The sequence below is a fragment of the Budorcas taxicolor genome, chromosome 8 (assembly GCF_023091745.1).
Source record: "Budorcas taxicolor isolate Tak-1 chromosome 8, Takin1.1, whole genome shotgun sequence".
Lineage (NCBI taxonomy): Eukaryota > Metazoa > Chordata > Mammalia > Artiodactyla > Bovidae > Budorcas > Budorcas taxicolor.
Window position 1 is genome coordinate 40,867,898 of NC_068917.1, and position 25,818 is coordinate 40,893,715.

At 40.5% G+C, this 25,818-nt stretch overlaps 1 protein-coding gene across 1 annotated transcript in view; it reads right to left on the bottom strand.

Moving 5' to 3' along the window:
- The window catches only part of KDM4C (lysine demethylase 4C), a 401,440-nt gene that overhangs the window by 40,800 nt on the left and 334,822 nt on the right, over nt 1-25,818 (bottom strand). The window contains exon 19 of the mRNA XM_052644458.1: nt 7,239-7,409. Coding sequence (XP_052500418.1) covers nt 7,239-7,409 — 171 coding nt within the window. The remainder of the gene's footprint in view (nt 1-7,238; nt 7,410-25,818) is intronic.

Here is a 25,818-nt window from a genome sequence, read left to right on the forward strand (position 1 = left end):
CTGGGGAGAAGTTCCTCAAACCAATCCCCTTGAGATATTGCCAAAAGAGAAACACCGCCAAGTGAAAGAGGTATGTATTTGAAGAAAAACATAATTAATTAGTTTCCCTGAAGACACCTTGTCAGTCTCTTGAGTGGAGTATCAGGGCAATGACATACTTTTCTTCAGAGGTTCACCAGTGCTAAATGGACACTGTCAGTATGATGGCTACAGAATCAAGGGTAGAGATGCATACAATTTCTAAAAGACAAAGGGAGTCCAGCACAAATAAGGACTTCAGCATTTCATTAGTATGCCCTGGCTTTAAGGCAAAAAGCCACCCAAGAATGACAAAAGAGAATAAAATTCTAGGGATTGGTAAGTACCCACCTCCACCAACTTGAGACAGTTCATGAAACTTATAAAACTAATCAGAGCCTCAGTGAAGAGCACACAATTTAGAGTTGAAGAATCAGATGAAAGCTGACCTTACTTAGAAGCCCCAGCCCAGCAACTGCAGGTTCAGTCTTCAAAGATATAACCAGACTCTATGCCTCTGAATGGCCTGAGGTTCTTTAGTTTTTTTTAGTCAACTTCTAGCCAATATACTAATATTATTCCCTCTTGGTGGGTAGAGAATTCTATTTACTTATATATCAATTAAAATGTATTTAAATACATATTATATTTAATAGATTACCCAATGTAAATTGTATTTATATAAAGGCACAGTAAAATGTTTTGTAAATATTGTACTGCTGTATGTGTTGTTTGCTTTTTGAAATAGAATTTGAACTACTAAATTAATGTTAGACTTATCAGCATTATGGGCATTGAGTGAGTTAAAAAAATTATAACATTTGTGAGAACTTTATATATTAAATCTATAAACACAGTCAAGATGTACAAGGAAATTTGATTACTTAAATGTAAAGTGGTGAGAATTTCATCAGTTCATTTATACATTATAAAATATTAATCAAGAAACAAATGACTTTGTTCTAAATGTTTATGTAAAAAAATCATTATATGCATAAATAAGACAATTTGTTAGCTGAATTTGAAGGCTTAAAAAAAGTAAGTTGTAAACTGTTGATTAAAATCAAGGTAATAACAGATTTTTTTTAATATGTATAAAAGGCAAGGATATAAAAATCAATAGGAACTTGGCAGACTCTCAACTCTACAGCCAGGAAAGAGAGGCAAGGGTGTCCCTCTCAAGCAGTTAAATGCCCTATGGGCCACACCTACAGAATCCTAAACCGATAAAAGTCCCTGGAGCCTTTTCTGGCAAATTTCCATTCATTCTAGAAGAACTAGGACTGGTGAGTGACAATTAGTCTGGAGCATACATAACACAGATGGGGTGGGGTATGCCTTTCACCTAACTTAAAAATCCAGGTTACTTTAAAATCTATGTGCCAATAGGAATTAAAAAACACTTCCCAGGACCCTATAACACAGAGTTTTCAGGAAAACATTTTCTTAGCTTCTCACTCCCCACCCCAACATATTCCTTTGCCTCCTGAGCATCCAGAGTTACCCCTACACCTACACTTGCCAAGTGGGGACTTGTGGGGGTGCTGAACCCTGAGCAGTTAGGTACAGGGTCTTCTATGACAGCAACGCTAAGTCACAGAGAGCATGGAGGCAACAAACAGTGGAAGGCAGGGGATCAGCCTGCATTCTGGTCCTGACTCTTGTCACCCCTAGTTTGGGGAGCTCACACAAATCAAAAGGTTTTGTAACCTGGCAAGTATCACATCTATGAACTGAGCACAAACTTATTCCAGAGCAAGGTTTGTCCTGAAAAGTCAATAAGTATTAATAGCACTTTAAACATGCTGAAAAATACATGCATAAATGCAAAGAATAAATGCAAAAATACATGCATAAATTTATTATAAAGTCTAAAGACACCAGGACTGCTTTACAAGTGGAAAAAATAAGCTGAAGTCTCACCTTATACAGACACTCATTTAACCTAATAAGTTGGAACAAAGTACTAAGTACACATCTTCTAACCAAATTTCATCAAGACCAGAAAGGGCAGCATAAACTAGATGGGAGAGGAAAAAGACATTTAGCTCATTTAGTCCTTTCAATAATCTCAGAAGGTATAAATTATTCCCTTTTTAGTGGGGAAACAAAAACACTGAGGCTTGAAAGTTTGAGCAACTTGTCTATAACTGAGAAAAAAATTAGCTTTAAGAATTTTGGTTTCCACTGTACAGCCCACAGAAACTAAAGGCCATGACAATCCATCCCTCATATCTTGAAGAGTATAGTTCTTATGCTTTTTTTTTCACATTTCAACGGATGCTGAAAAATGTAGCAAGTCCTCATGGAAATTTCAGTGATGGACTCCTGCTGTCAAATTTCTAAATGGTCCTGTTTCTCTTCTCCAGCCAAGTGGTGAATGTTAAGTGCTGGTCCTAAAACCATCCAGATCACACTGCACCATCCTCCTCCCCTGAAATGAGTTCCAAGTGCAGACGAAAGCAAGCAGCCATCATTCTAGTGTCATCACGGGCATGCCAGAGGATCTCAAGTTTTAGCAAAGGTGAACAGGGGGCCCTGGAATCGCTTTGCTCATTGAATTCTCTTCAGTGGGCAACTTTCGTTCCCATCAAAATAGTAGGAGACAAAAAAAATTCATCAGGAAGTGTGTTGCAATTTCATAGACTGACGGAGGCATGTAGCAATACATCTTTTATTACTTACCCTGACAGCTACAGATTGCATGCTGAGTTTAACGGGACTGATACACACATTCTGCAGGTGTACTGTTGAGACAAAATATTTGGGACATTTTTCTGGCTATCACAGAAATAAAGCACCTAGGTCTGGAAAGAAATTTTCAGGTAGTCCAAAGAATGTTTCTCCCTACAGTTTCAAACACTCCCTTCTAGTCACATAACCCTAACAAAGGTATTTTAATGCACAGTAAATTTATTTTCAAACATGAATAGACAAGCCTGCATTAAATGTTTCTCTTCTGGAGGGATGATAAAGTGATTCAAAAAATAAGGGAATGTATTTCTTTGCTAAAGCATCAGGCTTCATGAAGGACTGTCAGTTCAGCTGCTCAGTCGTGTCCGACTCTTTGCAGCCCCATGAGTTGCAGCACGCCAGGCCTCCCTGTATTTCTACGTAAATAAACACTTTGGGATAATTAAGCTCACTGTTCTAGATTTTATTTTTAGTTAAGAAACTGAAATTGTGCTTCACCTTCATGGCAGTTCTAGCTGGCAAGTACCCACAGCTCAGAGAGTCTACTTCTTCACTAGCCAGTCACACTGACATTTAGTTGCATTTGATGAAAGGGCCTTTCCAGCGGTACTCACACTCGATAAGCACACTGGGCAGATTAGAGAGCTTTCAGACAAACAGAAGAGAAAATCATCTTCTACCTCCAGTTTCAGGCGGCACAGGTATATCATCTTAAAAAAACGAGGTTTCTCTGAGGAATATGGACTATGTTTCCACCCAAATAACTACTCTGCCATGATCTGCAAGATGCTGAGACAGAAACAAAGCTGGTCACATTTTTCTTATCTCCTGATAATCTCCTCGTTAGGGTCCCAAGTGGGGTTCCCACCTCCCAGAAGACAGCGCTGATGTCAATGGAGAGCAAAAGTGGAAGTGGGATGATCATAAGAATTAATCCACACGGGCTGAAAAATGGTGATATAAATGTATTTACATAATATCATATATGGGAATAAATAATAAACATGTGAGTATATTTACAACACACTTCATTATACACATTATGTTTTGAAATACAACATCAAATTCCCCATACCAAACTGAAGTCTAGTTGACATACTATGAGGGCATTTAATCAGGCAGCTTTCATTAATGTAAGTCAGAAACACAGATCCCAAACAATCCCCAGAAGTTCTTTAAATTTAAAAAGCTTGCTTCAGAAAATCCATGACATTGTCTTTTGGGAATCTGGATGATGACCAGGACAGAGCACATAGCTAGTGGAGTTGATCTGCAGAGTGCTGCAAACCAGCCAAACTGTGGCTGCCTCACAGAAAGGGAAGTTACACTCTGCCTCCAACTCAGAGCTTCCGGCAACACAAGGTGAACAGTCTCCTTAAACACCCCAGGACAATGTATTTGTGGTGTTTAATTTTATGTATCAACTTGGCAGGGCCATGGGTGCCCACATGTTTGGTATTTGGTCAAATATTATTCTAGGTGAGTCTCTGAGGATGTTATTGGATGACTTTAGTGACTGAATTGACAGACAAAACAGACGATCCTCCCTAGGACCCATTCAGTCAGAGAACAAAAAGGCTGACCCTTTTCCAAATAAGGGGGAATTCCTCCTGCCTGACTGGCTTTGAGCTGGGACTCAGCTTTTTCCTGACTTTGGACTTGATGCTCTTCCTGGGTCTTGAGCCTCTCCTGTCTCCAGTCTGCTGACTACAGATCCTGGGACTTCTTGGCTTCCATAATCAAATGAGCCAATACCCTTATCAGAAATCATATATATTACATATACTTACTTGTAATATATTAAACACACACAAGCCTCTTATTTAAGGGTCTATTTCTCCAGAGAACTCTAATACCATATTATAAGGAAAAATAAAACCTTCCCTATGGAGCAACCAAATAAAGACATCTGGAGATGTCTCTTTCAGCACTAAGAGAACAAAGCGGAAGAGGCCACAGCAGCCAACAAACAGTGACGTTATGAGAAAGTGTGTATAACTTGAAAATACAGCATCACTAAAATGTTCCTACTTGGCTGGTCTAAGAGGCCTGGAACAGGTAACCAAAAATGTACCAGATGGGAAAGGATGGTAGGGAGTTGTTGAGGGAGGAAAGGCTGGATCAAAGAGAGAAGACCTGCTAAAAGATGAGTTGCTTTTTCCCTGAAAAAATTATCCTTCATGCAAATTCATACAGCAGCCCCTGCTCCAATCTCCACTAACTCATACCACTGTGAGCACTGCCACTCCCTCCAAGGCTAGAGCTGGGGACACGCACATGTACACACACACCCCAACTGCTAAACCTCAAGCCTTTATCATGTATGCTAAGTAATAGCTAATCGAGTTGTAAAGAATTTCTGCTCTTTTATTCTTGGTGATTTAAATGCCAAGGTGTTTCTGAACTACCTCACAAATTTTTGTTCTCACAACACCCACAAATACTTCAAGCCAAACTTGATTGGGTTCACAGAGAGTAGGGGCTAAAGGTATCAAAGGAAAAACTTGTGGATTCAGAAAACTCCCAGGATCACAGCCACTCTTTTCCAATGCTCAAGCTGAAGACTTTCCAAGAAAGCTTATGACTGACTGGGTGTATGGAGGCTCATGACGTGAAAGGAAATTTAGGATTCACTACATACTATCATGGATAAAGACCTAACTATTTGCTCAGAGTTAGGGGTGAGTGCTCACAACTCTTTTGCTTTATCCCCTGCAGGATCCCCAGCAAAGTTTTCTGTCTTTGGCCAGCTCAATATTGTCAGCCTGCACAAAAGGAGGCAGATTCTGAGATAAGTATGTAACTGGGCAGGTCTGACAAGCACCGAGGGGCTTGAGTGGCTTGTGTGTTTCAGTACCTCTCTCGCCCTCTCCCACTTTGAAAGTCCTTTTTCTTCCCAGGGGTTAAGAACAGAGGCTCTGGAGCCAATCTCCTGGACTGAACACTCTTTCTGACACTTACTAGCTGCATATCACTGTGAGAAAGTTATTTATTGCTTTGTGACTCAGTTTTTTTTCAGCAGCCAAATGTAGAAAACAGTAGTAACTAGCACGCAAGACTGTGAGGGTGAAACGATTCCCATGTGTCAAGCTCCTGAAGCAAACCTGGCACGTGACGCATCTCCATCAGTGCCGGCCCTACTGACCCTGTAGAATCTCAGACTCAGTCTCCTGATCCCCGCAGTGGGGAAGTTGCTTCGGACTCGTCTATAGCAATTACTGTGCTGTCTGGAAAGCACCCATTTACCAGCCCACATCCCTCCAGACTGAAAAGGAATCACACCTTCTTTTTGCCAGCACCCAGTGCAATGCTTAGTACACAGCAGATACTGTGTCTGGGGACTGCGCACTTGACGGGAGGGCCTAGGCTAGCAAGGCAAGCGTGTGACCTAACGGCTGCTGCTTATGAAGAGCAACATCAGAGCAGCAAAGCTCCAGGGAGAATTCTGCAAAAAAAAAAACCCCACAATTCACCCTTAGGGTGTAGGGTCAAGTCCTGGGATTTTTAATTTCTTTAAATCATTTGCTTTGAAATCTTTCAAATAAGGTAACTTTTGTTTACATACTTGTCCCTCTTAAAGGCATAGAGAAGTAAGCTTAACCAAGAGCTGACTGAATCAATGTTTCTGCTGCCCCAGGAGACCAAACTTCTGGAAATGTTTATAAGCAATCTCAAAAGGTTACATTTAATTATCAGTTATGCAAAATACATACTTATTACTCTTAAAGAGTAACATATTTCCAAATACAAACAAGGGCAAAGCATCGCAGACTGAGGACAAGGCAGAAGTTACAACTACATTATTGAGGCCTGGCTCCTCAAATGGATACTTGCCGTAAATAAACAAGGGTAACAAGATGGCTGGAAGACTAACCCTGATCTCAGTTTCAAAAAACCTTCTGCTGAAACTGCTTTTCTTGTGAAACATCCTGCTCAAAAGCAAGACCCTGAGACACAGAGTTCCTCTGAACAAGACCCAAGGTGTTCACTGAGGGGCCAGAGGAAGGAGACAGACAGACAGGCACATATGGGTCCCCTTTCAGACCACAGTTAAGAAACTCAATAAAAGAGCCTTTTGCTTGTGTGATTTTTGTTATTCCCATATGAAACATGCACAGATGTTTCTGTCAGATTACAGATGTCACTGTCAGGTCAGATTAATAAAAGCCATATTCTCCAGCCAAGCATAAAGAAAAAAAAGTAATAAAGGAATTCAAATATACAAACTCCATAATAGATAAGAACAGGTGAATTCACATTTTGTTTCTGGCCACATACGCTTCTCATTCAGTTAAAAGAATCTGGGAAGATGAGTCTAAATTCACCTACTATTTAGAATAATGATGGCTAAGGAACCTCCTAGAAAACAACATTTCCAAGGATTGTGGTGGGGGAAGAGAACACCTGAACTGAATATTAAATGAAATGAGCTACACCAAGAACCAAGATGAAGATTCCTGAGAGGTTCAGCTAGTTTAGTTATGCAGAAAACAAGCTGGGGAGCAGGCACCCAGAGCCTTACTCACCACAATATCCTCAGGGAAGGTGTCCCTGCTGAAGGAGCCGTCATCAAATACGACCTCATAGAAGGTCTGCGCCGTCACGGCGATAACCCTGCAGCTGTAGTACCGGGTGTTCCGATGCTTCGTGATGACCGTCTGCCCCACAGAGATGCCCTTCTCACCAGCCTTGGATTTCTAAGGAGCAGAAGAAGAGGAGAGAAAAGAAACAGCAGAGAGGACAGCAAATAGAAGAAATATTTATTTAGAAGATAATCATTAGTATGATCATGATATACACTTTTAACTTTTAGACCTTTTACTGGGGGATAATTTCAAACTTAAAAGTTGTAAGAATATGAAAACAAAACATAAACATACTCTTTGACCCTTTACTCAAGATTCATCTGTGGTTATTTATTGTTATTTTTAACATTTCCCATGTTTTTGCATATTCTCTATCTTACATGTGTGTATATATACATATATTTTTATATATGCATATTAAAGTGTGTATGTTGTTGTTTTAGTTTGTAAGTCATGTCCGACTCTTTGTGACCCCACGGACTGTAGCCCAACAGGATCCTCTGTTCAGGGGGCTTTCCAGGCAAGAATACTGGAGTGGGCTGCCATTTCCTTCTATGTATGTAAATTAAAGTGTATATACACACACATATAAATACATATGTGTTTATATATATATATGCATACATATATATGCATATATATATGCTTAAATGCATACACACATACAATTATATATATATTTTATAACTGTATGTGTGATATATATATATATATTATTGTATGTGTGTATGCATTTACGCCCAAACCATAAATCATGGGCTTTTATGCCTAAATACATCAGAGTGTATTTTATACAGAGATTTTCCTTTATATAACCACAGCACAGTTACTAACTTTAATAAATTTAACATGGATGCCACCCTTTAATTGATGACGCATATTCCAATTTTTCTTTATGTACAGGATCCAGTCTCAAATCAGGTACTGCATTTAGCTGCCAAGTCCCTTTGACCCCCTGTAACCTGGAACATCTCCACAGCCTTTTTGTGATCATGATACTTTCGAAGGATCCAGCTCTCCCTGCCCCTGTTTTTTCAACAGAGCATCTGGCTGATGTTTCCTCATGATTAGAGTCTGATATACATTCCTGGCCAGAATACCATACAGACAACGCTGTCATCTTCTCAAGAAACCACATCTGGAGGCAGATGTTTATCTGCCTTTCAATGGTGATATTAACTTTGATCCTGGTCAAACAGCAGTCCAATTTTTCCACTTTGTAATCACTACTTTTCCCTTCTAGCTAATAAGCAATCTGTGGGAGAGCCTTAAATGGCACACAAATATCCTGCTCCTCCACACTTCTGCTTAGATAGCATCCATTGATGAATCTTGCTTGATCCAGTTTTACTATGATGGGGATGATACGCTGACTTTTCCTGCTCCAGTACTCCCTCCACGTTTACTGGTTGGCGCCTGGTAGTTATTAAGCAAAAACTTCCTACTCTCCCCACATCCATCCATCCATCCGTCATCAGTATGGGATTATTAACTCCTCCTTCACAACTGTTTATAATTCATACTACAGTCAGTTATTTCGGTGCTCAGATTATCCCAGATTTGGCCAGCAGAAGCCTCTTCAATCTGCTTCCTATGTCCCTTAAGTCGTCCTTTTATATTGTAGCAGTTCCTTCCTTTCTGGGCTCATAAGAGTCTCAAGATCATCTTGCCTCAGCCCTGGAATTAGCATTTCCCAGAGGAACGTGGGTCATTTTTGTGGGCAGTGATATTAGAGGATAAGATCCAGGTGCTTAGGTGCGCTTATTACTACAAAGGCATCTTTGCTTCCTGACCCCTTCAGAAGTCAGAGCAAAGAAATGTGTGGATGTGTGTAAATATATATACATACATACACACATACATACACACGCACACACTTTCATACACACATACATACATGTACATACATATAACCAAGAAAAACCAGGGACTAGGTCTCAGTATATACCATGCTATGAAGTAGAAGACTTCAGGATAAATGCTTCAGGAAAATGCTTGGCAAAATTCTAGGCTCATGGTAAGCACTCCAGACATTTTAGCTTGCTGTATTTGGGGCTTTCTATTTGTTTGCAATTTATTTTTCAGAATAAGGCTGTTGCTCCCGTTAGAAACTCACAAAAACCTCATTCCTGCCAGGTGCAGAGGGGAGTCACCATCTTACAAGAAGGTCTGCTCAGTCCCTTTTACTCCCTATCTCCAAGTCTCACTCATCAACCTGACTGTTGATGCCACAAGCTCTGACTCACTAGGGGGCTCCTGAATCAGGCACTTGGGAAGGCCCAGCACCGTTGCTAAATAGGCCCTAGAAGGCACAGTCTCATAATCCCCAAGATACCAACAGTAGTCTGACATGTCATCCATAACCTACAGAAAGCCAGGATTCATTAACCCAGTGTCTTCTGGCAGGGCTATTTATAACATCACTGGGAAATAAAGTGTCAATTCAGAATCTTGGTTTAATTAGAGCCTTTACTTGTTTTTCCCTTGAATTTCAAAAAAAGCTAAAACACCTTGTAGGAAACAGATAAAGTGCTATGCTTAAACGTTTCCTTCTGGAAACCAAAGGAGAAACGCCCAGAGAGTCACTGACTCACTGGTTCCTTCAACAGTCGTGCTGCTCTTCAGTGGACACCAAGCACCTCCCCCGGTGCTCTGGACTCCAACCCAAACCACTAGGACTTGATTCCCATTCCCCGGAGTAGGCCTACACAGCTATGTGCTATAAAGTCATCTTACAGGTGGCACGATTCAAGACTGATGATATTCTAGCATGTCTTCATACTCACAGGCAGAATTAGGGAACCAGTAAGGGCATTAGCAAAAGCCTAGAAGCAGGAAACAGCCCACTCTATTCTGAAAACTGCAAGAGATCCTGCCTTGTATGGGAGGGGAAGCAGGAGAAAGAAGAGTTTAGAAATGGCCTTTGGCCGAGAGGTCAGGCTATGGGGCAGAGGGGGAAGTAGGGCAGCTCTCACACCATTCTAAGACGTTTGGACATTACCCTGTGGGCCTAAGGGAGCCACTGAGAGGTTTAAGTACAGAAGAAAAATGATCCAGGTCCAGGTGACTCCAAGGGGAGAAGGGCCATGTCCAGGTGGGAGATGAGGGCCTGGAGTACAGAACTACAGACAAACATGCTCATGGTTTGGACCGAAGGCTAACTCTCCCAGACATGTTCCTAAAGGTCCCCTCTTTGCAGAGTGAGCTCTGCCATCTAGTTTCTCACATGCCTAACCAAATAAAAGGATATTTTTCTTCCTTGAAATCATTCCCTACTGATTGCTAGGTTGACTGGAAAATTTTTCTCTGACTTTAGGTGTAGTTAGGTGTGTAAACGTTTTGCCAAAGCACAAGAGGAAGGAGCCTGTAGTGATTTAAACACACTGTGCTTGAAGCAGAAATCTTTAACAGCTGGGCCACAGTACCTTACATATGCCAAAATAACTCCCTAGTTTCCTACTTCATTCCTCTGTCCAACCATTTTAAATATATCTAACCTTTCAAAGCAAGAGAGCAACTTAGACGTAATAATAAATTTGAGTGAAGGCACAGTTTTGTAGAATTCTGGAACTCTGAAATTAAGCCTATGAATGCTTCCTAAAATTGTATTGGTTGTAACTGCCTGTAGGAGGTGAAGTTCATAACACAGTGGCTCTGAGTGACCTGGATTAAGGCCAAAGGGGGCTTTATGTTGGCAGTGTATTTTTTTCAAACGCTGTCCCTCTTTGTCAAACGGCCTTAAAAACACTCATAGTCAGAATGGCATGCAGTGTATTTTACTATGATATTAGTTTCTTCATGCATGCATATTTTATTAAAATTGGAACTCACCCTCTAAGGAAAGAATGTTTTGGATTTGAATTATTAGCTCAGCTTCATACTAACTATGTGATCATAGGGATGTTACATAACCTTTATCAGCCTCAGTTTGCTCATCTGCAGAAGGAACAGTAATACTTACATTAAAGATCTGCTATAAAATAATATGAAGTACATAAAATGTCTAGACTCACAAGCAATTAGTTCTCAGCAACTGTTAAGCGGCTTCATTATAAGAGACTATATACGAGACCCTAGCCCCAGGTAAATAAACCACTCTTCCCTACAGTACCCCAGTAACTGGCATGCACGACAGTGCACGGTTCCTCATGACAAGGCTCAAGCCAGCTCTAAATCATCACTGCTCTGCTCTTCGCCTCATCCTCTTATGACTCTAATTCTTGTCAAAAGGGGGCACATGGCTGTGGTCCTTAGGAAGGAAGGCATAAATAATGTGGTCTCCTCCCTCCACCCTCAAGACCCTCAAAGCCTTTGTTTACAACTCTCTTAAGGCTCTGGTCAAATGTCACTTTCACTGACTATCCCTCCTGTAACAGGGCAAAATCTATGGGTCAGCGCCAGGACCGATTTGTCTTTTTATCCATGGCATGCAACACTGTTGCTGCCAGATAAACAATGAATGAATGAATGAAAAAATAAATAGACAGGAAAAAAAAAACTAAATAAATGATCTACGAGGACAGGTACAGACATATTTTTTAAATGGGAGAAGATTGATTCTAATTACTCACTGTCCAGAGAAGAGCAAAAAGAAACACAGGGGAGTTTTAGGAAGAAGTTCCTCTTTGTTAGGGTAGCTAGGCATGTGTGTGGGTAGGGGGTGGTAATAAAGGTTTATGGTGAAATTCACAGGGTCTGGGAAGTGGAAGCAGCCAATCAAGGGTAAAGAAAAATTACAGATACTTGACAGAGAAAAGGTTGATTCTAGACCACAACTGTATTTTTTTTTCCTGCTAGGACATGAAATTTATGCAAACTGGCTAGCTGGAAAGATGGCCAGCACACAAATTAAATAAACTGCCTTCATCTAAATAAAAACAATTTTAAGCCTCAAGCATGACTGACCATTTCATGGGAAGTATTAAAGAAAACAGTTTTTTTTTCATAATGCTATTTTGATATGACTTCTGATTTATTTTTGCAGGAAAAATTTATTGACAAGCATATCCTATAACTGATTATACATACTCAAAATTACTTCCTGTCAGAAAAGCCTAAGAATCTATTGATGTTAAGAATGTCATTTCTCATCGGAGAAGACGGACATTATGCAAGGGGCTCCATCAGATTATGGTGTTTGAAGATTACTGCACAGGCTAAGATTGTTAAAGTCAAATTTTCTTTAACATACACTATGCAGAAATGAACAGTGCTTTAATTGGAAAAAAAAAAAACTCAACTTCTCTTTTTAAAAAGATAGAAACAGTTCAAAATTCTAGGGATGTGAAAAGAAAATGTTAACTAAGAAATTGTTATAGACATTCTACAAAAGCATCAAAGAGTTACTAGGACAAAAAACACAGATATGTTACCAACACATGTCCACACTCATGACTTAATTAAACTCTCGCAATAACTCTGTAGTTGTTCAGTTCAGTTCAGTCGCTCAGTTGTGTCTGACTCTTTGCGACCCCATGAATCGCAGCACGCCAGGACTCCTTGTCCATCACCATTCTCATTAAATAGATGAAGTCACTGAGGTACAGGTTGAGTGACTTTTCCAAGATCTCAAAGCTGGTGACAGGCTGAAGAGGGGCCCAGAACCAGGTGCTCTCCCATCACGAGTACATGCGTCGGTATCATCAACCAGGGGAATACACGTGGAAAGACATCAGAGGAGAAATAAAACCAACCAGGAAGTGACAGGAAAGGAATTCGAGCAGTTGCCTAAAGAAGTTACATTTCCTTCTGTTCTTTTCTAATTTATTTATTGACTGCCTCTTCTGTTCTACATACCATTTGAGACACTTTGTTTAATCTCCCTAGTATAATCACAGAGTCAAATAAGCAACTTTGATTTGGAGCCTATCTGGAGATGAAAAATGCAGAACATGTAACTGCATATGCACTCACATATATACACTGCAACAAACTGCAAAAACGCTCACAAACCTTCACTCCTTCCTGTTTGCACACATCCTCTGAAACGTGACTTTGCAGCTCCTCCCACCAAAGGCTGGAGTCTACTTCCCCAACCCTCAGATCTCAGCTAGTCTTCTGGCTTAACCTGCTTTGGCCAAAAGAATACAACAGAAGTAACGGTATGCATATTCAAAGCCTCTTCACATGCCTGCCCTCTCCACAGATTCTGTCCTATGAAGAAACTCGAGTTACCCTCCTGCTGGCTGATGAGAGACCACCCTGACCAGAGATGAGGCCCTACACATATGAGAGAACCCAGCCAAAAGAAGACAAGCAGTTCTTCAGCTGACCACAGATGGATGAGGCAACCAGTCTGAAACAGAAGAACTCCCCAGCTGAGTCCAGCCTTCACTGATGACAGCTGATGCTGGGAAAGATGGAGGGCATGAGGAAACGGACAAAAGAGGATGAGATGGTTGGATGGCATCGTCAACTCAATGGACATGAGTTTGAGCGAACTCTAGGAGATAGTGAAGGACAGGGAAGCCTGGCATGCTGCAGTCCATGGGGTTGCAAAGAGTTAGACATGACTGAACAACAAAAAAAGCAGAATCAGTAGCTAAAGAGTTGTTGCTTAAAGCCACTAAGTTTTGTGATGGTTTGTCACACATACAACTAAGAAAAAAGAATAGAGTGACACTTGAACAACATCAAGGTTAGAGGTGCTGACCCCCTCACACACAGTTGAAAACTCATATAACTTTACAGTCAGCACTCATGTCTACGGATTTGACCAATTATGGATTGTATAGAATTCAATATGTATTGACGGAAAAAAATCCATGTATAAGTGGACCCATGCAGGATCAAATCTACTAAGAAAATAATACACTAAACTGTTGGCTATATATAACCCTAGATAATGGGATTTTATCTGTTTGGTTCTTTACATACCTCTTTGTAGTTTCTATTATATATAGTTGTCCCTTGAACAACACAGGGGTTAGGGGCACCTCCATCCCCTGCACAGTCAAAAAATTGCACATTGTTCTCTCTGCCTCAAAAATGAAGGAATTAATACATGACTCAACCAAGAGCAGGAAGCTGAAACAGTTTGGACAGAATGAGGACTCTTGATGCCATATACAGAGATCTCTAATCAAACACAAACTTTTCTCCACATTTAGTTAATTTAAAGATCTATAAAATGAAAAGACAGGTATTATACTTACTGAAAAAAAATCCACATATAAGTGGACCTGCACAGTTCAAACTTCTGTTGTTCAAGAGTCAACTGTATTTCTTATAATTATCACCACAGCCTTTTGATCATCTGAACCAGGCCTAAGGGGGCCAGGAGGCCCCATATACACATGTGCCCAGAAGGCCGCTGCAAATGGCGTGTTTGCTGCCATGGACCCCTCAGTTAACTTGTGAACCTATGGATCCCTACTCAGAATAATATTCTTAAATGCATAAAATAAAACACAAGATTAGCCACCCCCCCCCCCCAAATTACACTGAAATAATACTGAAAAAACAAATTTGTGGTATATATACTTCTTTAACAATGTATTAAATTCTAATACCTAGTGGCAGGTCTAATAACAACTATTAATATCCTAATTTCAAAGATGCAATGGTCATAAGTAATATTTTGAGATCTCTCTCCCAAAGGTAATGTGATTTCCATTGTGGACAGAGTCACAGAAACTGCTAATCCACCTCTGCCTATGCTCAAAACTGATAGCATCATTAAACTGGAGCTAGAATTTAGAAAGAAATTTTCAATTTTTCCCCACATGCTCTCACAGACAAATTTCTCTTGATACTAAACTGTTCAAAGGATTTTATCTACTTAAAGGCACAGCACTCAACCTTTTAACAACAATCTTATAAAACAATGTTATTATATATGCTGCTTGTATAAACTGTCAATAAATGGATATAGCAGTAAAATGAAACTCCATGAAGACATCTCTGTGAAGACTGAAGTTATGGACCCTAAAATGAGTAATTTTGGGGTGACCTAAACTGGAACAGGAATCTAACTTAAGTACTGACATTGGAATATATACTGTATTCTCCAATAGTCAATATCATTTCTCCCCAGTGAGTTTCTGACAGAGAGCAGAGAGGAGTTAGTTCAAATATGACCTTTGCAGTGATCGCTTGGCAAGGAGTCCTGTGTGGTAGAGGAAGGAAGATTTCTATCCTTGGCAAGAAGGTTCTTCTCTTATCGGACCTGGGAAGGTGGATGTGTGTTCACACCCTGAAGGAGGGTCACCCACCATCCATGTGATGAGATGAGTCACGGGCAGGAATGTCATCTTAGGAAAATCCCTAGGTTTGTCCTCCATCTGTATAATGATGTTAATATAAAATAGTATATGTAGAGGTACACAGAGGTACCTCTCAAGGTACATCCATCATTCAATCAGTAAGACTGGAGAGGTGAAGGAAAAAGCTTAGCAACCTATTCCATGAACAGGCCAAAATGCACATTTCCATGTATATCCAATAACCCTTTTACCTTCTCAACTTTATTATTACTCCCTAATTTCTATGAATTAATAACATGTGAGATGTTATTATATTTTTTCAAGGTATCCATTTTATAAAAAGTCCTATAGGTATCAGAGTAATAAATTAATACAAACTATTATTCATTCACCAAACTTACAAAGCAAAAATCACTCATCTAAATGTGCCTTGTAACAGTGAAAAGTTTCTTTGTAAAATTACAAGAGCTAGGTAAAAATATTTAACCCAGAAAAACCTAACTCCCTGGAGCTTCATGAAGAAATAATTGCTCTTATAGCACAAATGCACATGCAGGCTCATAAAAATGTCACAAGTATTTAATTTTCGATATGTCTATTTGTTCACATGTACTTGATTCCTCATGGGTTTTTAAGTACAACATATAATACAGTGGGAAATGGTGGTAAGCAGTTTCCCAGCAGATTTAAGGCCTTATTCAGTTTAACGTCTGTAGAAGTTATAACTAACAGGCTGTGGAAGAAACGGAGGGGAAAAAAAAACAAACATGAATTATTTTCCGTTTGAGTCATTAGCTCACCTCAGAGGTGGTAGTCTTGTTCAGGAGCTAAGTGAAGGGGACTGGGATGGGAGAAACATCTTCAGAGGCTTCATTGTGTTAATGTAGGAAACTTGCAACAGGCAGGCAACACCTGCTTTCCATTCTGAATAGTTTCAGTAACGTACTTTATAAAGAGCAGAGAGGAAAGTTCCCATCAGTTGGACTGGTGGAGCTGGAGGTGGAGCATCTACCACTGAGATGGAATCTGATGTGAGCTCTTGCTAACTCATTTCCAATCTCATTAGCTGCTAGAGAGTATGTGAGTCCCTGGATGCCTGGCGCCAGAAGCTCTGCCTTGGGCTTTTATATTTCACATGCTCTTCAGGCTCCTTGGGTCTGACTATAAAACTAGGGGGTTGGGGAGGGGACTATAGATTCAACAAACTCTCAATCATTCATAGTAGACTATGTGTGTGTTTAAATTCTATGTGAAAATGCAAAGAACCTAAAATATATAAACAATGTTGGAATGAATTATAATTTAGGAGAAATGAGGAGAGAAGGTATTCATTCATTTATAAGGTACTGTATCTTTTAAAAATGACCTCAGATGGGATGTTTTCAACAGAGAGAAGCAAGGGACATGGGGCATTACTACACAGTCCTCCTACCCATAAAGATTTCTGGATCTCAATTACAGTGGGTAACTGGGTTAAAAATAGCTAAAAGAGATGAAAAGATTTTCTTAACAAGGTGACCTAAAGCAAAGAGATTAATTAAAGGGCTTAATAATTGTTCTGTGTCACCAAGAAGGAAGCCTAGGTAAATAATGAAGCCATGTAAGCTAATTCAAGCCACGATCTCAAACTGGAAACGTGTAGCCAAATCAGCACCATCTCAGTGATGCACCACGTGCTCTGACTTTGGAGACAGGGAAGTTCTGGAACTTTAATGACTGCTGAACCTCTGTGAAGTTCCATTTCATCGCCTGTAAAATGGATACAATTAGAAAAACCTGCAACAAAGGGTTATGGTGTGGACCAAAAGAGGCAATGCGCTATCAGTGAAAGTGTTCAATAAACTATAACAGGCATTATAACAATATTAGCTACTATTAGTTTTATTTACCTCATCTACCTCAATATGCTGCTCTAAACGAAAAATGACAGTCACCTTGAACACAAGAGAAAATCAGGGTGGCATAGTCAATTCTGACTCTATACAGGCACACTACTTCCATGAGCATCAGACAGAAAGGGAAGGAGAGAGAGAAAGAGGTAGAGAGAGGTTGCGAATGAACATATGCAAGCTTCCTAAGCTTCCTTGAAAATCGAAGGAGAAACAGCCAGAGGAGCGGTGGAGAAGTCAGCCAAAAGCTTCCTACCGCTCATCACAACCACAGCAGGAGCAGTGCAGATTCTGCCACGTGGGCTCAAGGATGTTAATCAAAGGGGACAAATCCACAAGGCCTTTAACATCCACTATTAATTAAGCAAGCTAATATCCATCTGTCAGTCTATCAAGTGTTAATTAAATGTCTCTCTGTGCCCAGCACTGTGCTTGAAAGAGTGCTGTGTGGGCTCCAGTGGAGGCAGGATTGGGAGGGGAAAGACTGAGAGGCTCCAGGGCAGCAACCCTTCCTTCCCAGCCCCCTGCCTATGGCCCTCGTGTCCCATCCAACAACATCTAATGCTAACCTCTGTGGTTCCTGCAGCCTCAGCCAAAGCTGCTTCTTAGCATCTATTAAGGATGCTCTTCTTTACTCCAAATACACGATAAAGATACAATACAACAGATTTTAAGATACAGTTAAAAGTTGTTTAATGTAAGGGTTTGCAAATTGTTAATTTTCTTCCAATTCTTGAGAAATATATGAGAAAATGGGGACAAACCTGACGAAAAGGCCTACATAACACTCAAGGAGAGACAAACACAATGGAAAACAACTCACAAGGACATTTGATGCCCACAAAGAAATGAGGTTTCATTTCAACCCTCCGTCTTGCCCCAAGAAAAAGCTTCTGAGTGCCAGGTCAGCACAGGAATGGCTGAAAGAAAAACTAAAAGAACATTCTATTGAAAAAAAATAATAGAAAAAGAAATCTCTTATGTTCCTTCATATACTACTCTATAATTTCACAGATCCACTACACCCAGTGTGGGAGAAGACAGAGAGATGCATGCAATCTCACTGAGAAAACAAAGTCAGCTTCAGATAAGCAATGGCCAAGAAACCATCCCTTTTACCTAGAAAGGGAAGAAGTATTGATTTGCATGTGAAAAACAGCTCAGATCCCAAGATGGCTACCAACACTCTGTGGAAGGGTGGGACAGAGAGATGGAGTAGCCCCAGGCTGACTGGCTTCCTGCCAAGAGACCTCAAGAGGCCCTTCTAGTTAATTTAGAGCTTTACACATCCTGCTCGGTGAATGTGGACAAAGAACACAGACCTAGAGTAGCCCTTTAGATAAAAAATGATGAAACTTATGTAAGTGCCTTTTCCACTGCTTGCAGTTAATAGTCTCATTAAACTATAGTTTCATTAGACTGTGTCAGTATCTATGGATTTCATTATGACTATGGCATCTAATTACTGTTTTCTACATGAAGGAATTGAAAATCCTGCCTCTTATGCTTTACAAGATGTTGGAATGTCAAATTCTCTTTGCTGTTGTGTGTCTGCTGACACATTCCATTTATATTTCTCTACTGTATCCACAGTGCTTCACTGTAATACCAATGTTAAAATATGGGATTAGTGTCACTACTTAATTTTCTTAACAAGCTATCAGACAATAATGCATGCCCTAATCATTTTTTTTTTTTTTTAAAAAGGAGTATTAAATTGCTGAAAAGCTTAAAATTTCCGGAGGAAATAATTCTGTGAAAAGCAGAGCAAGTGTTTCATATAGACACACACCTTACCTATGCTAAAAAATGTAACCAGATAAGTGGTTCTTAGAGTGCAAGACTTGATTTCCCTCAGTATGTGTGGTCCGTGAAGCTGTCCCATGTAAACAGTCCTTCCTGCGCTTGCCCCTCCTGCAGTAGATTGGCTGACTGGTCCCTGATCCCATGATGCACTTTGGGGCAGGGGGTGGGGATAAGATGGCCAAGTAGGAAATACAACATGACAAGTACTTCCTGGGGGTTCTGATGAATCTGCTTTAGTGATAAACACCAAAAAACTCCTGTAACCAAGATGCAGATTTTTCCTGAATTTTTCTTTTTTAAGTCAGGATTATTTTGCAATTTTACAAAGCTAAATAAAAAGTTCAGGCAAAATTTTCCTTTCCACATTTTTGAGAGAGAAGATAGCCAAGGCTGTTGAACAGGAGATCTCCTGGAAATCAGGGCTCCACAGAGGGTGACTGCTAACACTCACATCAATACACTTAAGGTCTCAGCAGCCAACATGGCTTCAGAGTTATTTCAGGGGCTCTTTGGGCCCTTAGGAGCAAGCACTGTCTGTCTGTAAAATAAATAAGGCATCCCATATAACTTATGTCCTAACATTTTTCAAATGCCCTTGGATGCTTCCAGGAAATTTGAAATAATGTTTGTTTGTTTTTTAACCCAACCAGATTAAAGGATAAAGGACAAGAAATCAGAGTCTGGAGAAATGCTATACTTAAAGGCAGAGATATTGTTCTGAGTCACTGGGAATTGACTCTGCTTTCTGCCCCCAGATGACAGTGTGGCCTTGATGATCATGAGTCTGATTCAAGAGCCAGGTGCGCGCGCATTTTTCCTTAAATGGAAAGGCCCAGACTGTTACAAGTAAATCCTTCCAGAATGGAACTGTAAACCCCTTACATAGAGCAACTATGTGGTAGCAAACCACAGTTCTGCTTGGATACAGCAGCAGCCAGTCACAACGGGGCAGCCCACTAGGGAACGGTGTGCTGGAGAGGTGCCACATCGAGAGGTGCCCAAGCGGGGACCAGCACAAAGACCCTTACCAAGTGACTAGACTGAAAAGGGACTGGAAAATGGAGGGACAGAAGGGTAAGATAAAGATGGCTCGATGGGGGCAGAAGAGCCTCTGCCTGGGACCATGAAGTCACTGTGGGGAACTTGCGGGGAGAGTGTTAGTGGAATTTTCCTCTATGCGCCACAACCAGGCCCAGCAGAAGGTATGACGTCCCTCCAACAGACTCCCTGCTGCTGCTGCTAAGTCGCTTCAGTCGTGTCCGACTCCGTGCGACCCCACAGACGGCAGCCCACCAGGCTCCCCCGTCCCTGGGATTCTCCAGGCAAGAACACTGGAGTGGGTTGCCATTTCTTTCTCCAATGCATGAAAGTGAAAAGTGCAAGTGAAGTCGCTCAGTCATGTGCGACTCTTCGAGACCCCATGGACTGCAGCCCACCAGGCTCCTCCGTCCAGGCAAGAGTACTGGAGTGGGGTGCCATTGTCTTCTCCGAACAGATTCCCTAGGTTTCCCTAACTACACCAGGTATGATGGAAAAACACTGGAAACCCAGGGCCTGAGACTGTGCTCCAGAAACTCTGAAGCACTTCTACTTACTGGAAGCCCGAAGGAGAAGAGCTCCATGATCACTGACCTTGCCCTTCCCTAGGAAATATCTATAGAAATAGCAGCAGGAAATTAAAATGAGGGTTATTAATAAAATACAGAAGTTTGAAGTGGGAGATGTTTAATTTTCTTGATAAAATTAAGAAAAACACTGTATTCACTGGTTTTACTTAATGAAGTGAACAAGGGAAAAATTGGTTCCAACTGTAAATATTCTAAAATGTCTGTGTTAAGTACTTCTTCTCCCAGGCAAATCTGGCCTTAACTTTCTGTCATCTAGGATACATGGATTGAGAGCTCAACAAAACACTACTACTGATAAAAGGGTGAGGGATTTCTTTTTGAAACGTATGCCTGATTTAGAAAGACTGAACACACTCACCCCTAAATCACTATATTATTTGTTTGTTTTTTTAAACCCTTGCTAAGAATTTTTTACACCAGACCTTTGCTTTGGTCAGAATGCTTTCTGCTATTCCATAACAGTACAAATTGAGAAGGATGTTTCAAAAACAACTTACATAGAAAAACCATATACAAATATCAGGTTATTATGCACAACTCTAAGAAGAGTTTGTTTTTTGGTCATGACAAACTTTACTAACTGAACAGAAAGGGGGTTAGCAATACCTCAATTGTTACAGAAAAAACATCACCAAACCCTGTTAATCACAAAGACACGCAGATCAGGGTGACGAAGAGGGTTTATGGAAATGAAAACATTCAGACCATTGTTGGATGAGTGTTAGCGTTAGTTGCTCAGTTGTGTCCAACTCTTTGCGACCCCATGGACTACAGCCCAACAGGCTCCTCTGTCCATGGGATTCTCCAAGCAAGAATACTGTAGTGGGTTGCCATTTCCTTCTCCAATAAATTCTGGTTCTCTTTCTTAAAAGCATGAAGGGGACAGAGTCAAGCCATAGGATGGAACTCCAAACTTAAGGAGGGAAAAGAAAAAACCAAAAGATGATGGATTCATACCATGGGTTGAATCAAGAGACAACCAGATGACTATTGAGAACTAGTCACAAGTGAGAGTTTGGTTTCCTTTCACTGTGGCCTTCCAATGCCGGCTCGAATGCAGTTGACACATCAACTTAGCAAACTCAAACTTTTCTCTTTTAGAACCAGCACAAATGTTACCTCCTCTGAATGCCACCTGACTGCCCCAGATAGAATTAGTGACTTCCTTCCAAGGACTCTCAAAACATTTTACTCGTATCTTTATTTAGCCTATCTTCTTAGGGAATAGAGCACAGAAGCTAAGAGCCTTGCTTTTACATCAGAGTGCTTGGTTTTGACTCTGCATGTTCGCAGTGTGACAGAAGTACCAAGAGGAAAATTACAGTCAACTGGTACCTGCTGGATCTGTAAAAGGCTAGAACCCATGAAGATGTTCAAAAGCATCAGTGGGAATTTACAGTGGGAGTGAGTGAGTGAGGTCTCTCTGTATCAATCTATAATCAACCTGAAACACTGCAGACCCTTTTTGTAATTAATGAATTCATATAAAACTGTTCCCGATTTCTTAATATTTTTTATCATTTGGTGTTTTCTCAATAACCAATACTAAAAGTATAATATGCTATACAATATTTTAGGGTTTAGAATTTAGGGGCCTTGATCACCCGGTGCTCCACATACTGGCAAGGTAAGAACTGTTTCTGCACACCAAGGAAGGTATTACTGTTAGTGCTGACAGATATTCTCACCCCATTACCACCCAAAGGTTAGTTACACAAGCATGGATTAACCAGAAGGGCTGCCTTGCTCCAAGTCCTTCACCAAATCCTGGGCAATGCAGGTGTCCCATCCTGTCCTGAGCCATGCACAGTGATGGGCAGGGAAGGAGTTAGTGAAACTTGCCTGGGCAAGACACAAGCAGGGAAAGAAGTCAGCAAGTGTTGAGCAAGGATTCAAGTTCTATAACAAAGATGAATGCTACATAGAATAGATCATGAAGGTGAGCTAAAGAGACAAGAGAACCTTTCAGAGTGGGAGGAGCCGATACAGAAGCCAACATAACCAAATGTGTAACACGTGCTTGATAAAAGATACTCAATATATACTACCTCTCTTTTGTCCACTAAGCTCATTCCCTAGCATTAGAGAGCTATTTCAACAAATTTATACCAAGCAGCTTCTATGGATTGCTGAGTACTCATGTATGGATGTGAGAGTTGGACTGTGAAGAAAGCTGAGTGCCGAAGAATTGATGCTTTTGAACTGTGGTGTTGGAGAAGACTCTTGAGAGTCCTTTGGACTGCAAGGAGATCCAACCAGTCCATTCTGAAGGAGATCAACCCTGGGATTTCTTTGGAAGGAATGATGCTAAAGCTGAAGCTCCAGTACTTTGGCTACCTCATGCGAAGAGTTGACTCATTGGAAAAGACTCTGATGCTGGGAGGGATTGGAAGCAGGAGGAGAAGGGGACGACCGAGGATGAGATGGCTGGATGGCATCACTGACTCGATGGACATGAGTCTGAGTGAACTCCGGGAGTTGGTGATGGACAGGGAGGCCTGGCATGCTGCGATTCATGGGGTTGCAAAGAGTCGGACACGACTGAGCGACTGGACTGAAATGAACTGAATTTAAAAGATAAAACATTGGTTAAATCTACTAAATATAATGATCTAGTTAAAATAATAGAAAAAATGAAAAAATATACCAAACAGCAGGAAAAAAAAGTTGACCACTAAGACATTTTCTCTACTCAAATTCTTCCTCTTTTTTTGAATAGGTGTCTATCCCTGTATTAGCAGCCACAACTTAGAAAATGATAAAGGAAATAAATTTCTCAAATGTCTTTGACAGGAGAGGGTATTAAGACAAAAACGATGTACCTTATATAAGACTGTGTGTTAGAGGGGCCCTGCTTTTTACAATGTATTAATGCATAACATACAAGGAATTCTGGAGCTCCAATACTGCATACATGGAACAAACACTATAATCTAATACGAAAGTTTATTGAAGTAATTTGCTTGAAAAAAATCTGTGCATGCCATCTTTCTCAGCTCTGCTGCCTTCCGTTATTCAGGCATCTCTTCCACTAGACACCTGTCTAGTTAACTCAGGTGTGAGGAGACAGTCAGTGGCTGTACTTTGCAGGAAGTATAAACTTTGTGAGTAGTTCATTGTTTGCTTTGAGTAAGAAATGCTTCCAAAGCTCCCAGTTTCAAAACCACTTTTACCATATTGTGTTCTCTGCCTTTTCCTTACAAACTTCCGTTCAACATGCACGCAAGTGGGTTAGGAATACATCCAATGGAACCTTCAGAAATAGAGCCCAGAAAGAGGCCACAGTGGATCCTGGCAAAGGATGGTCAGGTATCACAACACTACTGACATTATCACATGTGCACATACACAAGCACATATGAATAAAACCTCATACTTGCAAGAAAGCAGGTACCAGTCAAAAAACATATGTTTGACAAAAATACTGAAAACTCTATATTAAAATTTAGGTTAAAATAACAGGGGGTGGGGATGGGGGTGGCTAGCGGTGCACTTACTATAACATGCTCCTTTCTACTTCAACAATTTGAAAGCTGGACTCCTTGGTGGTCCATTTCTTAAGAACCCACCTGTTGACGCAGGGGACAAGGATACAACCCCTGGCCCAGGAAGATGCCACATGCCACGGAGCAACTAGGCCCGGATGCACAACTGCTGAGCTCACACGCTGCAAGTACTGAAGCCCTCGCACCTTCGAGCCTAAGCGGCAATGAAGATCCAGTACGGCCGTAAGTAAATAATAATAAAGAATTTGAAAGCTACCTATTTTCCCAAATACTATCATTCTAACCACAGAGTATGCTTATTGCCCAATGGGAAAGTGCATTATAATAAATCAGATGAAATTTCTGTACCATTATCCAGAGTGATTTTATACCCAAAGATCAACAACACTGAATAAGCTAGTGTATTTACAGTAATTTATGGCATTAAAGGAGAAGTAGAATTTACTTTAAAATGGTCCTTATGGATGCAAAAAGCAAATAATGGAAAAAGCAAAAAAAAAAAAAAAAGTAAAACTGGAGTACTGAAGTAACTGTAGTTTTATACTTCATTTCACCTAAATTAGTCAAGCATCCTCTACTCTCAGAAACGCCTGTGACGGGTTGCCAAGTTAGCCTGGACTTCATCTCACGAGTTTTTTCACTGCTATGATTCAGCAGTTGCCTATTACTACCGAACAATCTCAGCATGGTCGAGAGCACAGACAAACTACACTTCTGCCTCTGGGGAGCGTATCCCCCGGCATTCACAGCTTACACAAAGAGAGATACTTGAGTGAAGTTCAATTTTTTTACGCTTCAAAAAGGAAAGAACATTTAATGCAATAAGGGTAATTACAATGCTCTTAACCAAAGTTCCCAGATTCTACAGATTCCCTCGAGTTAGTTGTCAAACATTTTTGGGAGGAATCCATATCTGAAGTCTAATTAAGAATAATGGATAAGTATTAGCTACCAGGAATGTATTTCAGAAATCCAGTGTTCATAGTGCTTCAGCCTAGAGAATTTTGCAAAGGCAATTTATGAACACTAAAATGTTTTCCTCATAGAGAAAGCCCACCACATGTAATGCTGTAAATTATATGATTTCCTCCCAACCCTTTACAAAGTATACCAAGTTCTGAAGTGGTCTGTAGGGAAGAATAGTTTCTAAATCATCTCAAAGTCAAATATTTTCTCTTTCATCATCATTTATGAAACACATTAGTAACATAAACCTGACTGAACCAAACACATCAGAGTTAAGAGGAATGAGGTCCTGATTAAACACCTGGATCTCTTTAACAGCAACTTCAATATAATCATCAGTAACCACAAAGCTCTGAAATATTAAAAAGGGAATATATGATCCCAAGCAAAGGTTCAAATGAACACCTCTAGCACCACTTGAGGTTTGGGGTGTGGAATTCAACGAATAGTAGACTATGGGCTGAAAACATATTTACATTCCAGCACCTGTCGCTCATTAACTGAATATTTGGGCAAAAAAC